General features: G+C 72.1%; 2 protein-coding genes across 18 annotated transcripts in view; one reads left to right on the plus strand and one right to left on the minus strand.

Moving 5' to 3' along the window:
- Positions 1 to 623: 623 nt before the first annotated feature.
- Positions 624 to 3,565, minus strand: CRYBA1 (crystallin beta A1). 3 transcript variants are annotated; one of them, XM_090025675.1, is made up of 6 exons: positions 3,425 to 3,565; positions 2,613 to 2,677; positions 2,175 to 2,293; positions 1,800 to 1,941; positions 1,268 to 1,410; positions 624 to 947 (listed from the first exon to the last, which is right to left on the minus strand). In XM_090025675.1, the coding sequence occupies exons 1-6, from the start codon at positions 3,453 to 3,455 to the stop codon at positions 800 to 802; spliced, it is 648 nt and encodes a 215-aa protein (XP_089881801.1). In that variant the 5' UTR covers positions 3,456 to 3,565; the 3' UTR covers positions 624 to 799. The 3 variants fall into 3 exon arrangements, with proteins under 3 accessions (XP_089881801.1, XP_089881802.1, XP_089881800.1); XM_090025676.1 differs by lacking the exon at positions 3,425 to 3,565 and adding an exon at positions 3,065 to 3,197; XM_090025674.1 differs by lacking the exon at positions 3,425 to 3,565 and having other exon boundaries at positions 2,613 to 2,828.
- Positions 3,566 to 7,607: 4,042 nt separating this feature from the next.
- MYO18A (myosin XVIIIA) overlaps positions 7,608 to 16,420 on the plus strand; it is a 44,964-nt gene continuing 36,151 nt past the window's right edge. For 10 of the 15 annotated variants that reach the window (XM_090025621.1, XM_090025625.1, XM_090025624.1 and 7 more), the window contains exons 1-2: positions 7,608 to 7,683; positions 11,326 to 12,433. In XM_090025621.1, coding sequence (XP_089881747.1) covers positions 11,402 to 12,433 — 1,032 coding nt within the window. In that variant the 5' untranslated portion in view covers positions 7,608 to 7,683; positions 11,326 to 11,401. Of the gene's footprint in view, positions 7,684 to 8,242; positions 8,264 to 11,325; positions 12,434 to 16,420 lie in introns of those variants that run through there. The other 5 variants (XM_090025641.1, XM_090025642.1, XM_090025644.1 and 2 more) reach the window with 2 other exon arrangements.

The raw sequence follows: 16,420 nt of genomic DNA on the forward strand, positions 1-16,420 counted from the left end.
GCGGGGGCAGGTGGCTGGCGTAGTCGGGACTGGGTTACTCCGATGCGAGGTATGGGACAGTGCATCGGGGTTTGTAGCGCAGCAGTGCCCGGGTGAGAGGTGATGGTCAGAGGTGCCTGGGGTCCGGCTGCCCCTGGCAGGAGTGTGGGTGGGGGTTAGAGGGCTCAAGCTGAGGCTGGCGATGCTCGGCGGGGCTTGGCATCCTGGATCTACCGCCCTTGCATGCAGAAGGGAGAGGGGAAGGGGGTCCAGAGCCAGTTCCCAGGGAAGAGCAGAAGAAGTGGAAGGTACCCAAGCCTTGCCCAGCATCTGGCTGCTGCTAGCTACAGCTACCGTGGGGCCACCTCCACCCGGGGGTTGGCTATGCGAGGTGTCTGTGGTTGCCCAAAACCCCACGGCTGAGGTGCCGCAGCTTTTGCCTGCTTTGCCTCTGTCTGGGCTTTGCAAGGGGCTGTGCCTGTTCCCGCCAGGCTCGTGGGCGCGATGCTGAGCGCCGGGGCTGCTGGGTGAGATCCCAGGCTGCATTTAGTCCTTACCCCTGTGTGCCCTTGAGGCATGGGAGAGACCAAACCCCCCCGCCACGCCCACCCTCAGCAGGGCTGCAATCACCACCACGCGGTGGGTCTGGGTTTCAGGCACCTTTATTGGTGGCGGCTGGGAGGGCCCCAAAGCCGTCGCGCTAGAGTACAGGAGTCGGGTCTGTGCTGGTTACGCGGTCGGGGGAGTGTTAGCACCAAGGGGGCCGGCGCACCGGGCTGGCCCGGCGGGAGGAAAGCAGGGAGCCCGCGTGCGCGGCTGCCTACTGCTGGATGCGGCGGAGGGACTGGATCTGGAAGGTCTGGGCGTGGGAGCCCCACTCTCTCCAGTGCTTGTAGTCTCCTCCGTGGTGGTCAGACTCCAGGATGTACTGGTAGCCACGATAGCCAGGGTACTGGTAGCAAACCCAGCTGCAACCGGACAGATGGACCCAGGGGTGAGGACACGGGGAGCGGGCTGCCCCAGCCCACCCCACCGCATGGGGCTAGTGTCAGGGCCGTGTGGCCTGGGAGCTCCTTCCACAGCCACGAACTTTCCTGTCCAGCGTGGGAGGTCCTCCCCCTACCCCACTGTCATCCCCAGGGCTGGAGACTACCAAAGGGACGGCGAAGCTGTGCCAGGCCCTGCCCGGAGGGGTTTAACTGGAGTAAGCCTTGCTGCAAACCGCACATGGTGGGTCTGCGTCTCCGGGGCAGCAGGCACAGGGTACTTCCCGCGAGCCGGGACTTACGCGCCGCACGGGACCTTCATGGAGCCCACTTCGTTGCTGGCCCAGCCCATGGCCTGCAGCGAGGGGTAGTCGTCACTGATCTCCCACTGCCGGCCCAAGAAGTTCTCCTTCTCGAAGATGGTGATCTTGGACTCCTTGTGGTTCTGGCCGCGGGGGCAGAGGGGAGCAGGGTGAGAGGGGAGCGTGGGCAGCGCCCCCACCCAGCACGGCTGTGGCGCGTGGGGCTCCCCTTATTGCTACCCGCAGCTGCGCCTCCAGGCCAAGAGCATTGTGCTCTGCTCCGGGAGCTCCCAAGGCAGGCACGTGGGGGAAGGTGGGCCGGGCCCCAAACCTGCTGGGGCCCCGAAGCTTTTGGCAGCACCTGGGCTGCACCTCTCTGAGTGCTGCAAGGAGGATGGGGCTGAGCACACCTAGAAAACCGGGCATGTCCCAGGGGCCTGCAACCAGGCTTCCCCTGTTCAGCCACTAGCTGCTACGCCTCCTTTGCAGGCCCTGGGGAAGGGAGGTGGGCCCCGGGGCGGGCAGCGCTTACCGCGGAGCAGATGGGGCGGAAGGACATGAGGCGCTCGACGTGGTAGGCGTTGCTCCCGCTCCAGGCATCCCAGCGGGGGTACTCGCCCCTCTCCAGGGTGAACTGCTGCCCGCAGAAGCCCGTGTGCTCGTAGCCGACCCAGCTGCGGGGACAGAGGGGCGGTGCCAGGGCTGGGGCAGGCAGTGCTGGTACCACGCATGCCGCCACAGGGACGTGGCCCCTGCATCCTGGCCACACAGAGCCCGCTGGCGTCGCACGACTGGGGGTTCAGGCCATGCCCAAGAACAGCATGAAGCTGAACAGCGGTGGTTACGTTATGGGGGTAGCATTGGCAGCAAGGGGGTGCACTGGGCCCCCCCGGCTGCCGGTACTCACGCGCCGCAGTCCACCTTCAGGGAGCGGATGTTGTCGAAGCTGCACTCCATGATGTTGGCGCAGGAGGTGGTGAACTCCATGCGCTTGCCCTGGAAGTTCTCCTGGTCGTACAGGGTGATCTGGGAGGGAGGCCGTGGCCTCGTTAGCTGCCCGGCGCCCCCGGGGTGCCCGACGCTCTGCCTGCTCCAGCTTCGTCCCCCATGTCCTGCCCCCCGTGCTCCCTTCCACCCCGCCCTGCCCACGGCTGCTCCTGCGACGCGCCTGGCTCCTTCCAGCCCCCCTGCCCCGGCCCCTCGGTCGTCACCTTTCACCAGCCCGTGGCTGTGCCACCTGCAGGTCTGTGAGCCCTGCCCTGCGCTGCGCGGGACCTGGGGCTGCCCCCTCCGCGCCCCGTCTGGGGGCCGCTGCAGCACGCGCCTGGCGGCGGCTGGGACATACCTTCCAGGGGCCCGTCGGGACAGGCAGCGGGTTTGTCTGCGCCATCCTGGCAACTGGAGCGGAGTCTGGAAGTGGAGGAAGAGAGATGCGTGCGGCTCGGTCACCCAGCGGGCAGTGGGAGCGAGCCTGCCTGCGCCCCGCATGTGCACACATCCGTGCACAAGGCCGACGCCTGCACGCTGCCACGCGCCCCCAGGGGAGGGCAGTGCTGGGCATGCTGCACCAGCCCCCGGCTGTGGGCCCGACCCGTGCCCAGAGCCCCTGCCCCCGGCCGAGCCCCCGGCCTGGGAATGCTGGCTAGACGGCATCCCCCACAGCGGGAGGCCGCTGGGGGTGACCCCGTGCCGCTCTCCTGGCTTTGCAGCCTGGGTAGCTGGCTGGAGAACAGCTGGGCTCATTAGCCAAGCCCCCCGGCCAGATGTGGTTGGCCCTCCCTGGCACGCTGCCCCTACCCGCAGCCGGAGGGCTGTTGTCTGCCCCCAGGGACGGGTGTCTCTTCCCGGTGTCCTGCCCAGGCTGAAGGTGAAGGAGCTGGGGCAGATGCAGGGCTGGGGGGGCCGGGCGTCCTGCCTGGCTCTCGCGCCCGTCCTGCTGGGGGTGTCACGGCCCGGGAAAGCCCAAGCAGCATCTTTGGGTCCCAGGTGGCGGTGGGATGCACCCAGAGCCCGGGGGGACACAGGCTTTGCGAGGCAGGAGGGAGAGGGAGCCAGCCAGGGAAGGCCTGCTGGCCCACCTGCGTGTGCGGGAGCGTGGCGGGAGGGGGGAGGATGGGAGCCGGGGGAGGAAGAGCTGCGAGCTGAGCCCGCACTCACCTAGCTCGGTCTGCGCGGCGGGGTCTTCCATGTAACGTCTGCCTGCCGCAGCACCCGGGCTTTTATATAGTCCCGGGGCCGGCGGGCCGGCTTTGCGGAGTTGTCAGCACAATGCTTTCTCTGCCATTGTCTCCCGCTGATCCCCGGAGATTTCGGCAGCTCAGCCCGGCGGCGGGGCCGCATTCCTCCGAAAACCCCGTTGAAACAAACCGCCGGGCGCGAGCCGGGGGCTGTCTGCGTGGCTAATCTGGGGCGCGCGTGACTCCGTGGTTTGGCCGCTCCGGGTCTTTCCAGCCCGACAGCAGTGCTGTCCGTGGGGCGAGGTGGGGGCTGCCTGCCACCCCCAGCGGGGAGACGCCCAGGGCCTGCCCAGAAAGGCCCCGGCTTGTGGGGGAGACCCAGGAGGTGGGATTGGAGCATCCCTCCGGCCCTGGCCAGGGCTGAGCCCCAGATTCACCCCCTTGCCGAGACGTTGCTGCGAGCCTTGTCCCGCAGCTGGGGAAACCGAGCCAAAGGGCAGCCGTGGGACTTGCCGGGGGGCTGCGCAGGGTGGCAGAGCCTCGATGTGCCCACCTGAGGCACCGACAACCCACCGCATCCCCGTCTGGCAAAGCATGTCTGCAGCCAGGCTTCGCGCACGTGTGTTGTGTCCCCCCCCGCTGTTGTCATGGTGTGCACGCATGTCCCACACGTGGCTCTGGGACAGGTGGTGGGCACCCACGGTGCCCGGGTGCTGTCCTTGGCCTGAGCCCAGGGCTTACCCCAGTGACCCTGCCCGGGCAGGAGTGTCCAGGCCCCTTGGGGAGCCCTGCGGCCTGGGCCCCTCCTGGGAGACTGGCCAGGCCCCCCCCGGCTGCAAGGCCTTTGGGGCTGACGCGGAGGAAGCCGGGAGGGCGCCCACGGTGCTCTCCGAGGGAGTGAGGTAATGGGGCCAGGCGCGGGCGGGCCGCGGGCTCAGCGCTTCGGCGGCGGGACACAAAGAGGCCGATGTGCCGCCTGACTGCCCCTTTTGTTCCCCGCTAAGCAGCAACAGGGGACAAAACAAAGAGCCCCGTCAGCACCAGCCCCGTGGACCTGCCTGGGGCTCCTGGCCCGACACGGCGCTCCTCCCCGCGCTGCCGGGGTCGCAGGTGGGGGCCCACAGGCCTCTGCTCCCCTGCCCGGAGAGCTTGGCCCCTGCCTGGAAGACGACGGCTTTCCCGGGCAGGTCCCTTCACGTTGCAGAGCCACGAGCCGTGCGTGCAGGGGAGCTGCAATGCACCTGCAAGCATCCGAGCGTTTCCAGGAGCCTGGCAGCCGGCGGGCGCCTTGTGCACCCCCTGCTTTTCCTGACTTCTCCCCGGCAGACCCCTGCACCCAGGCACCATTCCAGGGGCTCAGCAATTGAGCCCCTTCCTTCGAGCTGGACTCAGCGCGGTGACGCTCTCAGCCTGCTCTTGCTGCGGCAGGGGCCCAGCACGTGTCCGCGCCCACTCGCGGTCCCCGGAGAGCCGGGCCCAGGCAGGGGCGACGCCGGGTCTCAGTGGCGGTGCCCGGAGCTGGCTCTGAGGCCAGAGGGGAGCAGGGCCAGGGGTCAGCTGCGCTGTCCTGTGCATGGCTGCTGTCGGGCAGACCCGCGCCCTGCGCCGGGCACAGGCGGCTGGAGCCAGGGCTGCCCGAGGGCCCGTGGCCAGGCCGGCCGGTTTCAGCGTGGGGCCGCTAGAGGGAGAGCGAATCGTGAGCACCGGAGCCGTCTGCGTGCCGGCGGCATCACGTGCGCTCCCACCCCGGGCTTCCCCGGCTGCTTGTGGCCTGCCTGGCCGCAGAGTCTGCAGCGCAAGGCCCCCGCGCAGGGGAACCTCCTCCCCCGGGCTTCGGGGCCTGGCGGCTTCTGGGCCTGGCACGGGGCGGACGCGGGGGCTCCGGCGTAGGGGATGGGAGGAGGATCCAGCACGGTCCGCGGCCCCGTCGCTGTCCTGCTCCAGCCCCAAGTTGGAGCCTGCAGATGAGCGGGGCTGGGGGGAGATGAGAGGCGAGGACGCCCCCGTGCTCCCCTCCCCGGGACCCGGTGGGGCAGCGCCCCTGGAGGCACGGTGGCGCGCGCCGACCGAGCGGCCCGGATCTCAGGGCCTGGCTCTGGCGCCGGCTCCGGCTCCCTCGGTGGCCTTGACCGCAGGCAGTGGCGCTAAGGGCGCGGTCCTCCGCTGCTGGAGGGCAGTCCCAGGGCCCTGGCGGGAGGGTCTGCCCCCTCACTGAGATGCTGGGGCCTTGGTCCCGACGCTGGCCAGGGTCACACGGGCCGTGCAGGTGAACTGTCTCCATTGCTCCCCAGGCCCCGAAACGGCCGCTCCTGCTGCCACGCGCTGGAGGCCAGCGCGGGCTCGGGACCCCCTTTCCCGGTTTGGCTCCCCAGCCGCTGGCTGACGCGACCTGCTGGCGGAAAGGGCTGGTTTGCCCCCCCTGCGGAGGCCCGACAGGCTCTGCAGGTGTCGGACCCGGTGAAGCCGGAGGTCAGGGCCCAGGCTCAGAGGGAGACTGCTCAGGACCCGTGCGGACGCTGGGCCGGGACCCAGGGCAGGGCCGACGCCCCTTCCCCGGAGGAGCTGCGTGTGCGGCGCCCTTCCAGACCACGCAGCCCCACGTGCCCCAGACAAAGAGCAGGCAGCGTCCTCGGGACGCTGACAAAAGCAGGCAGCTGGGCGCTGCGTCAGGCTCCCCGCCACCCCCTCCGGCCGGTGCCTAATCCCACCGTGAAACGCTCCCCACCCCGCCCATCTGGTGCAGCAGGCCCCCGGCGCTGCGCTGACCGAGCTCCGGCTCCGCTCCTTTGTCCGGCCAGCTGGGCCCAGCTGCAGGGAAAGCATCCCGCGGGCGGGGAGGAGGTGCTGGCGGGGGCCACGTACGGGTCGGTTGCCTCGTGACGTCCCTGCGGCCTTCAGAGCTGCCCAGGGCTGCACGTGTGTCAGCCCCCGGGCTGCTCAGGCGAGCGCGCCGGACGGCCGCGTGCCAAGGGTGCAGCTCGGGGCGGGGGGGTGCGTGCCTCTCCGCAGGGCACCCGCGGGCCCTGGAGCTCCTCGTTGCATGCTGCGAAAGGCGAAATCCCCTCGCCCCGGATGCATTCGCAGTTGCAGCAGGAGAGTGGGGCCTGGACCCCGCGCTTTCCCCAGTAACGCCCCGGCCGCGTCCCAGCCCAGACACCCGGATCCTTGCTGGGATTCTGCGCGTTGCTGCCCGGACCTCCGCGTGCACCGACGTCCGTCGTGTCACGCTTCGGGGGGGTGGGGTCCTGGTGCTGCGCAGAGCACGTGTCCCTGCCTGGCGCGGTGCTGGCACGGGCTGTTGTGCCTTTCCTGGGTCCACCTCCGCCGTGGGGCACCGTGCAGGCTGCGACTTTCACCGGGCCCTTTCTTCCCCAGGTCGCGCGTTGTTGACTCGTGATGTCCCTCTTCCTGGAGCAGGCTGGCGGGGCTCCAAGCGTCACCGCGGGAGACACGTCGTGCCACAGGCCATCAGCAGGCCCGCGGCGCCGCCGGCACGGCCTGCCCTTCTCCCCGCTCGGCTCCCACCGGGGCCAAGACGGCACCAGCTGCCAACACGGGGTGGGGAGCGTTTGAGGGCAGATAGACGCAGACGGGCGGCTGCACCGGTGCTTTCGCCGGGGTGCCTGTGACCATCGGCTGCTTCCTGCCTGGCGCTGGCCCCGGGAGCCCCCCCGGGGCAGCACCAAGCCGCGTCTCCGGGCAGGCACCGGGCCGAGGGCAGACGAGCCGATCCGACGGGCTCCGGGCGGCGGGCTGCGGCTGGCAACAGCGCCCCGCGTCGCGCGGGGACCGGGCACCCTCGCGAGCGCCGCGGGCCGCGGCCCCGAGCCCGCGCTGCACGTCCCCCGCCCTGCCCCGCGCTCCCCGCCCGCCCCCGGGGCCGCGCCCGCCGGAGGAGCGGGCCTTACACCGGGGGCGGGAGGGGGCAGGCCCGCTCCCGCCGGGCACGGCGCGGGGGGCCCGTGTGCGCGTGCAGGGACGGGGCAGCGGGCGTGTGCGGGCGGGGGCTCACGCCGTGTGCATGCACGGGGGGGGGCGGGGGCGGGCGCGGGCCCAGGCAGCCGCCCCGCCCCGCCCCTGCGTGCGGCGTGCGGCGTGCGGCGTGCGGCGTGCGGGGCCGGGCCGGGCCGGGCCGGGCGGGGCGGGGCGGGGCGGCGGCTCCGCGCCTGTGCGAGCGCCGGGGGCGGGGCGGGGCCGCGGGCCCGAGCGCAGCGGTGCGGTGCGGTGCGGTGCGGAGCGGTGAGTGCGGGGAGCGGGCGGCAGCGTTGCGCCCCCGACCCGCGCCGGAGCTGCGGGGGTGCGGGCCGGGGCAGGTGGGCGGCGCGGCGCTTCCCCGCGCCCGGCCGGCCGGTGCTGGAGCCGGGGTGCGGGCCGGGGGCACCTGCCCCCCCGCCCCGGGCATGCGAACGGGGCCGGCGACTTGCTGGCCCGGCTGGAGCTTGGCGCGGGCAGCGTGCGCCCGCAGCCGCCAGCCTTCGCCGCCTGGCTCCCGGGCAGCTCCGGGCAGGCGGGCGCGCCAGGCTGCGCGGCAGGCGAGGCTGCCCCGGGTGCGCAGGGTGCTTGGTTGGGGCTGGCAGGCCGCGGCCCGGGCCCTGCAGCGGGGCCGGCTGCCTCCGCCCCGGCGCCAGGTGAGAGCCTCGCTCGCGCCGTGCCATCGCGCCCGTCCCGCCCGGCTGCTCCGGATACGCCTCGGAGCCGGCGAGCGCCACGTGACAGCAGGGTGAGGCAGGGAGAGGCGCTGGGAGCGCTTGGCTCCAGCCAGGGACCGGCTCTCCAGTCCCCGGGCTCGGCGAGAGCGGTGGGGCGACGGCTCCTGGAGGTAGGCTCTTCTCCGTGGCCGTGACGTGGTTTCCCCGGGGAGCCAGGGCTCCCGCGCGGCCTAGGTGCTTCCAGCCACTTGCTTGGCAGGGGACGCTTAGCCCGTGGCCTGGTGACAGCTCTCTGGCACCCCGGTGCTGTGACCTTCTGCCCGGCACTGCGTGGCATCCTAGAGGCCTGTGGCCTGGTGCGCGCCGTGGTCCTGGCCGGCTGCCCCCCCTTACGCGGCCCTGCGTGGGGTGGGCATGCGTCCCCCCGTGCTGTGCAGCATGTGTCCACGCACCCGCCTGGCAGCGAGCCTGGGCTCCACCTGCACCTGCCGCTCGCTGCCCGGGCGTAGAGAGCGGCTGGCTCTGGGGTGGCAGCACGTGACCCACGCTGTTAATTGGCGTGTCTGGCTGATTAGCCATGCAGATGGCAGCGCTTGTTCTCCCCTGCTGCCGGGGACACAAAGGGATGGAGCGTGCGCGGGAGAGGCCCGTCCTGCTCCGTCTGCGCCCCCCGCGCGGGGCAGACCGGCTCCGGGCGGCCAGTGGGTCGCTGGAGCTGGCGGGGCCGCTGACCGCTGGCCACGGCTGGTGGGGGCCGGAGCTGGGCTGCGCTGCCCTGCTGTTCCCTCGCAGCTCGTGCCCTGCCTGGGGTGAGCTGGGGCGCGGGCAGGGCCCGAACCCTTTGGGCTCGTACAGGGGCAGTGCCTCGTGCTGGGCTCAGGCCCGGGTTCGTTGCAGTCGTGCCCGGGGGCATCGAGGCGCCTGGCGGGAGGGCAGAGAAGGGGCGGCAGGGGCCGGCAGGGCCCCGGGTGGGAGACGTGCGAGCAGGCGGTCGCGTGGGGCGGCTCGGCAGCTCGTTATCCGCCCGTCACCGGGCGCTGGCTGCAGCGAGGCCCGCGCGGGCCGGCACGCCTGTTGCCTCCGCCTGTTCGGAGGCCTGCGGCGCACCAGGGCCTGCCCTGCCCGCGTCCCACGGGCCTGGCGGGGACTGGGGGGGCGCAGGGCAGCTGGCGGGGCACGGGCTGGGAGCCAGGCCCTGCCGCCAGCCGGGGCTGGGGTGGCTGTGCTGGGCCTTGCCGAGCGCTTCCTGCCTCGGGCCGGGCCCGGGGGAGTGTCCTGCGCTGAGCACGGCCCCGGGGAGGAGCCGGCTGCGGGGGTGGCAGGGTGCACCTGGCCCTACCTGAGAGGCCAGCAGCAGTGCCGGCTGCAAAGCGTGCTGGGAAAGGGCACGGGTACACGTACGTGTGCGAGGGACCGCTGCTTCCGTCCCTGCCTCTCCGGGCAGGTCGGTGCCCATCCCGCCGCGGGACAGTCCTGGCCTGGGGGCTGGGAGCGAAGCACGGTGGCGTGGACGTGCCCCAGGAGGGCGCAGCGTGGCCCGGGCTGAGCTGCGGTGGCGCGGCTCTGACTTGTTGCGGTGCCTGCTCACGGCACCTCCTGCGGGGTAGCGGGTGCCCAGCGAGAGCCTCCCCGGTGCCCTGAGGGTTGGCCCAGGCCTGCCACCGTTGGGCCCCGTCTCCTGCTGCCAGCAGCCCGGCCCGGGCGCCCTGGGTCCCGTCGGCGGGCACGGAGCCGGCAGCTCCTCCCGCAGCGAACCAGGTGCCAGGAGCTCCTGGCAGGGGAGCGGGTTTTTCTCCTGACTCGGGTTCCCACCTCCCCGCCCACGTGCTCCCTGCCCGGGAGGGAGTCGGCCGGGCCTGGGGGAGCAGGTAGGAGCCGCCAGGTCCGACACCCGTAGCACTCTGCTCCCTCCAGGCCCTGGGAGCCAGAGGGAAATAGGCCCAGTGCAGCGGAGGAGCAGGCGGCCAGGCACCTGGGGTCTGTCAGCTCTGCCCCTTCCCTCTCTGGGCCTCAGCCTGCCCATCTGCAGGATGGACGCAAGCGGTGCTGTCTGCGTGAGCGGCTCAAGCCGCTGTCCTGCCCTGCATCCGGAGATGGTCCCATTGCTCCCGGCTCTCCTGCCCTTTCCGCTGGGCCGTCCCTGACCTCTGCTTCCCAGGGCTCCCGCCCGGAGCGGGTGCGTGGCACGCAGCCTCTTCAAGGGCCCCGGGCTGAGAGCCAGCAGCACGGCTCCGGAGCGCTTCCCTGCCTGCCCTGGGCACGGCGGGCTGGAGCAGCCTGGCTTCCTGCGAGTTAGTGCAGCTGGGCTCCTGCCGGGGCCCCCATCCGGGTTGCAGCTTGTTTGTGGAAGCAGACGGAGCCGCCGGGCAGCCCCGGGGCCCGGGGAGCTGTCTGCTGGTGCAGCCCCGCCGGTGCCCGTGCTCGGGGGTCTGCCCTGTGTCTTGGTGCCTCCAGCCCACCTGCTCGCCTCGCCCGTGCGCGGCTCCGGGGCACCGGCACGTGCCGTCCCTCGTGGGCCAGGCACAGCCAGCCTGGCCAGGAGCTGCGTACCGGGGGCAGGTGGGGATGTGTCCCTGGCCAGCTCTTTTGCCCCGTGCTGGGATGGGCACGGGGCTGTGGCCGCCTGCCTCTCCCTCCAGACCGGGGCGGCCTCGGGATGAAAGAGCCACTGTTCTGGAGGTCACTCGGGGCGTCACGGGTTCTGCGCGGCTCCGGCTAATTTTAGCTGCCCTGCAGCGTCGTGCTTTCCCAGGGTCCTGCCACTTGCTGTCCTGACGCCGGTGGTTGCCTGGCCAGGGTCCCGAGCTCCTGCTTGCTGCCCTGCGCCCACCCTCCCTTTTCCCAGGGGCAAGCGCGGGGGCACCGTGGGGGCCAGGCCAGGCCCTGACAGAGGCCTCTGTTCCCTGGAACAAGGAGCTTTTTGAGCAAGTGGGCGAGAGACCCTCAGTGCAGGGCGTCCGCGCAGCCGGGAGCGCGGAGATGTGCTGGGCAAGACCCGTGCCCCGACACAGCAGCGGGGCCGGGCAGCACTTCCAGGGGAGGCTGCATAATCCTGCTCCAGCGCTTGCTCGGGATGGCCCGGAGGGGGTCATCTGGGATCCGTCCTGGACGGGCCTCGCTTGTGGGTGGGTGCCTGAGCTGGTCGCTGCAGGCTCCGGGATGCTGGGAGAGCCGGGGGGAGTCCATTTGTCCGTGCATCGCTAACCCGGGGTCTCCCGCGTGTCTCTTGCAGAGCCCCAGTGGCACGGGAGCTGCCTCCGCCGCCTGCCGCGTGGAGCCGCACGCTCCCCGGGCGCAGCCCAGCAGCCATGTTCAACCTGATGAAGAAGGACAAGGAGAGGGATGGGTCCCGCAAGGAGAAGAAGGACAAGAAGGAGAAGAAGGAGCGCATGTCGGCGGCCGAGCTGCGGAGCCTGGAAGAGATGAGCCTGCGCCGCGGCTTCTTCAACCTCAACCGGGGCTCCAAGCGGGAGTCGCGGGCGCGCCTGGAGATCTCCCACCCCATCCCCATCAAGGTGGCCAGCGGCTCTGACTTGCACCTCACCGACATCGAGGCCGACGGGCACCGCGGCAGCGTGGTGCTGGACTCGGGCCAGCTCAGCACGGCCAGCTCCAGCGACGACCTCAAGGTGGACGATGGCAACTTCAAGGGCTCGGTGCTGCAGCGGGCCGCCAAATTCGGCTCCTTGGCCAAGCAGAACTCCCAGATGATTGTCAAGCGCTTCTCCTTTTCCCAGCGGAGCCGCGACGAGAGCGCGTCCGAGACCTCCACGCCCTCCGAGCACTCGGCCGCCCCCTCCCCGCAGGTGGAGGCCCGGACGCTGGAGATGCAGCTGGCCAAGCAGGGCGCGCCCCCAGGCCACCCGCGGCCCCCTTCCTCCTCCTCCTCCTCCTCCTCCTCGGCCCCGCGCTCCCGGGTGCCCGAGCTCGTTGGCAAGCGGTTCGCGGCCGAGCTGCGGCTGCCCGCTGTGGTGCCCCCCCAGCCCCCGGCGCCCCGGGAGCTGGAGCTGCAGCGGCGCAACACGGGCGACTTCGGCTTCTCGCTGCGCCGCACCACCCTGCTGGACCGCGCGCCCGACGGGCAGGTGTACCGGCGCGTGGTGCACTTCGCCGAGCCGGGGGCCGGCACCAAGGACCTGGCGCTGGGGCTGGTGCCGGGCGACCGGCTGGTGGAGATCAACGGCCGCAACGTGGAGAGCAAGTCCCGGGACGAGATCGTGGAGATGATCCGGCAGTCGGGCGACACGGTGCGGCTGAAGGTGCAGCCCATCCTGGAGCTGAGCGAGCTGAGCTGCTGCTGGCTGCGGGGCCGCGCGGGGCCGCGCAGAGCCGCCGTCGACGTGAGTACCTGCCGTGCCCGTGCTCGGGGCCGGCCGCGCGCCCGCCTGACCCCCGTGAGCTCCGTCGCCGGTGACGAGGGCACAGCTGCAACCAGAGGGAGGGTTTGCGGGGGCTGGTTTGGAAGCCGTGCCCGGGGCTGGCGCTGTGGGCAGCGTGGTCGGTCGCTCCAGCTGCTGGTGAACTCGTGCGTCTGCTTGGGGCCTTCCGGGTTTTTCCTGTAGAAAATGGGATTTAGGGACCTAAAACCCTTGGTTTGAGGATGGGGGAGACTTCATCTTTACCCTGGCACAGCGGTGCCCGAGGCGCGTTCGGGAGACCCGGGGTGCGTGACCTCTGGGTGAAGGGTCCCCGGCGTGACCCGGCTTGCCCTGGACGGGTGGCGGGAGGCTCGCCGGAGTTTCCAGGAGCTGGTTCGTGGCCGTGAACCGGAGCGCGTCTGCAGCTGCAGGCACCCGGGGCCTGACCTGCGGGGTCCCGGCGGGCCAGCCGGCCTGGCTCAGGGTCTGCAGCCTCCAGCTGCAAAACCATCTGTGCAAATGTGTGTGTGCATGCGTCTGCGTGGCCACGCGCAGTGCCTGCACCCCCACGCACGTCCCCCGAGCCCATCCGTGGGGCATGTCCTATCTGGTCCCGCTGCGCAAGGGGCTGGACTCCCTGGTCCTGGAGCCGTCTGGGAGGTGGGCGCGCCGGGCGCTCCCTTTGTGAGCCCAGCACGGGCTGCCAGGGCCGGGGAGCTGCCGTCCCTGCTGCTTACCTGCTGGCCCCGCCGCGTACGTCCCAGCGCCTGCGCAGTCGTGCATTGGTGCCAGTGGAGCTGGTGCAATGAGGTGGCACAAACCGGCCCCGGGGGAGGGCAGGGCTGGGAGCTCCGAGTCGGGGGCCAGGACGTGGCACCCCGGCCAAGATGCCTTGACGAGGGCAGGGCGCCTGCGGACACCGGCTCAGCGAGGCCGCACACCTGCTCTCGGGGGCGGGTGGCTGTGCCAGGGCAGCGAGGGGCGCTGGCCCACAGCCCCGGCGGGAAGGAAGCGTGCGGTGCGTGCGTGCAGCTGTCGGTGGAGAGCCCCGTCCCTCCTGCTGCGCGGGGCCCGGAGCAGCCCGGCTGGCTCGCACGCTGCCCCGGGGCCCAGGAGAGCCCGGGGTGCTGCGCCCGCCCCGGGGCTTGGCAGGGGCTGCAGGCCTGCGGCAGCTCCGCCTCGGCTCCCCCGGCCCCGCCAGGCTCCCTGGAATGTTTCTGTTCCTAATTTAAATTAAAACGATGCTTTTTCTGTGTCGAGCAGGAAATGATCTACATATTTTGGGCGCTTGCTTTGGAAACCCCTCCTCAGCGCGGAGCGGCGGGGGGGCTTGTCGCTGTGCGCGCGGGGCCAAGTGCCGCAGGCCGCGCGGCTCCTGCAGTGAAGACCCTGCTGCCACCCGCTCATCCGGGGCCGGCACCAGCCGGCGGGCAGGGGGCACGCGGGGGGAGAGCTGCTGTGGCGCTGTGGGCAGGTGTCCACGCCGTGTGGTGCGTGGGTCGCTGCATGGTGGGGTGGGGTGCGCACGCTCCAGCTCTTCCAGTGCTGGCAGGGAAGGAGCCGCTCGGGAGTCCCCGGGAATCCTCCCCGAGGTGCCTGTGGTCCGGGCAGGATCACCATGCCGGGCCGGGCCCAGCCTGGCCCCCGTGCCAGGTGTCGGGGGGTCCGTCCTGCATCAAACCAGCTGGGCCTGTGGCACCGAGGCAGGACGCGTGGCCTTGAGCGGTCGCGGACAGCCCGCTCCCTGCCGCCTGGCCCCGACCTGCCTCGGGACGTGGCAGGGGCGCGCCTGGATGGGTCACCCCCATCCCCACCTTGTCTCCGGCTGCGGGGCGGGTGGCCGGGTCTGCGTGGCGGCGTGGAGGGCGGCCACGGTTGGAGCCCCTGGGGGCCGCGGCCGCAGGACCTTGCCGTGGCAGCGAGGCCGAGGCCCTGGCCCGGCCGGGCTGGCTCCGCTCCAGGCCTGCGAGGGTTTGTTTACCAGGGAAATTCCTCTGGCCGGACCCAGGCGCGCGCAGGCCTGCTCCGGCCGGCCGAGGCACGCCAGAAACGCGCTGCGCTGCTCCAGACCACAGCTATGCCGCGCTCGGGCCAGCGAGACCCCGCGCGCCCTTTGGCCCACCCTGGCCCTGCTCGCCCAGGGGAGGTGTCGGGGTGCCCGGGGCGGCTGCAGGGCTCAGGCCTTGGCACGGGGACGCTTGCCGGGTGCTAAGGTCCCGGAGCAGGCCCGGGGAAGGTGCAGCCGCGGCCTCTCGCTGGGGCTGGGGGAGGAATGAGAGGAATCTGCTGGTGGAGCAGAAATGCTCGCTGCGAGCCGAGAGCAGGGTCCGGCCGGCGAGCGCCGCATTCCTGAGCCCCGGGCCGGGGCGTGCGGACCCCGGGCCTGCCGGGGCAAGCTCCGGGGGCACGGGAAGGGCCCGGCGCTGCCCTTTCTGGGTGCGCCGGCGCCAGGGCCCAGCAGCTTCCGGCAGCCCCAGGGCTGCTCCGCCTGCCTGGCATCGCTCGCCTCCCCCAGCCGCTCTGCAGTGCCGGGGGCAAGGAGAGCGCCCGCGCCCGGCGTGAAGGTCAGGGAGCAGTCGTGCCAGCGCCTGCCTCCTGGGCTCCGGCACCGGCTGCAGCTGCGGGGCTGCGCGGCCGGCCGGTGGCAGGGGTGGTGGGGCCCTCCGCCTGTGCTGGCACCAGGCGGCTGGGTTCGCTGTGCCCTGCTCTGGGTTTCGCCGCCCAGGGTGCGCCCGGCTCTGCAGACTCATGCCGGTATCGGCGGGGCGGGCTGCACCGGCATCCTCGCCCGCGCCTGCCCTCCTCCCGGCGCCCCGGGCTGCAGCCGGGCTGGATTCCTGCGCCATGCATCATGCCCCGTCTGTGGGGCGGCGAAGCCGGTGCCCTGCCCCTGGGTGTGTCGCGCGGGGCTGGCGCCCAGCCCTGCCACGTCTGGGCTGGGAGCAGGGGCCAGCGAGGACCCAGGGAGCGGGGGTCTCGGCTTGGCTCCGCGCTTTGCCCAGCGGTGCCGGTCTGCAAAGGGTGCGTGCCCGGGGCGTGGAGCAGGCTGGGCTCGAGCGCCCGGGCGGTCGCGGGGCTGCGCTCCAGAGCTCGGTCCGGCTTCCTGCCATGCTCCTGGCTATTGTGTGCCTGGCCCCGGCGGCCTGCGCTCTGCTCCAGACCTTTGCCCCCCTCCCCCGTTTCCAGGAAGCGGGGGGGCTGGAGCGCGGGCTGTGCTAACGAGCTCCGCCGGCTCCGTCCCCAGGGCCGCGAAGGAATCTGTCCGTGCTGTCTCGTGTCCCGGCGGGACGGCCGGGGCCCCTGCCTTGGCTGGGATCCCCGGGGCGTGCGCACGGGGACGTGCCCCGTGGGGCTGCTTTGGGGGAAACTGAGGCAGCAGGGGCTGGGGGCCACCTGCGAGCGAGGAGGCTGCTGGCGTGTGCCCGCGCGGGGTCACGGGATGCGGCTGTTCCCGTACGCGCTGGAGCGAGCATCCGGGCTGCGCTCTGGCCCTGGGCCAGCTGCACAAGAGCCTCTTCCCATCAGGTCCGACCGGAGCCGGCGCTGGGAGCGTGGCGCTGGCGCCAGCCCAGCCGCAGCTGCAGCTCCGAGGAAACCCCCGGCCTGTGCCCACGGCCTCGGCCTGCCCGGCCGCCCGGGAGTGTTGGGCTTGGGCGTGCATCGGGGGCGACAGGGCAGCCGGCTCTCGCAGGGTGATGGGGGAGCCGGCCCCTCATTTCCCTGCGGGGGCTGCCAGGCCTTTGCAGCCCGGTCGGTGCCGTAACCAGCTGCCGGGGGCCACGGTGCTGCCACGCTGCGAGGTGGGGGTGTTTGTGGGCTCTTCCTGGGGTGCAGGCTGGTCTGGGGGGGAAGCCGGGACACCCCCCACGTGTCACCCCAGCCCGCGCCACGAGTGCGTGCCACTCCACGTCCTGCTTCCCTGTTTAATTCATTTTGTTTCCCCTCATTGCCAAGGGACTGGTCATATGG

Source organism: Crocodylus siamensis, chromosome 13, assembly GCF_052110815.1.
Source record: "Crocodylus siamensis isolate JL-2025a chromosome 13, ASM5211081v1, whole genome shotgun sequence".
NCBI classification, from domain to species: domain Eukaryota; kingdom Metazoa; phylum Chordata; order Crocodylia; family Crocodylidae; genus Crocodylus; species Crocodylus siamensis.

Bases quoted from the DNA above. Each gene is read 5' to 3' on its own strand.
- CRYBA1 (XM_090025674.1), bottom strand. From the start codon at position 2,828: ATGCCCAGCACTGCCCTCCCCTGGGGGCGCGTGGCAGCGTGCAGGCGT. The intron at 1,411-1,799 runs GTAAGCGCTGCC...CCCCGCGGCCAG, and splicing joins TCCGCCCCATCTGCTCCGCG to AACCACAAGGAGTCCAAGAT. The intron at 948-1,267 runs GTAAGTCCCGGC...GTCCGGTTGCAG, and splicing joins ATGAAGGTCCCGTGCGGCGC to CTGGGTTTGCTACCAGTACC.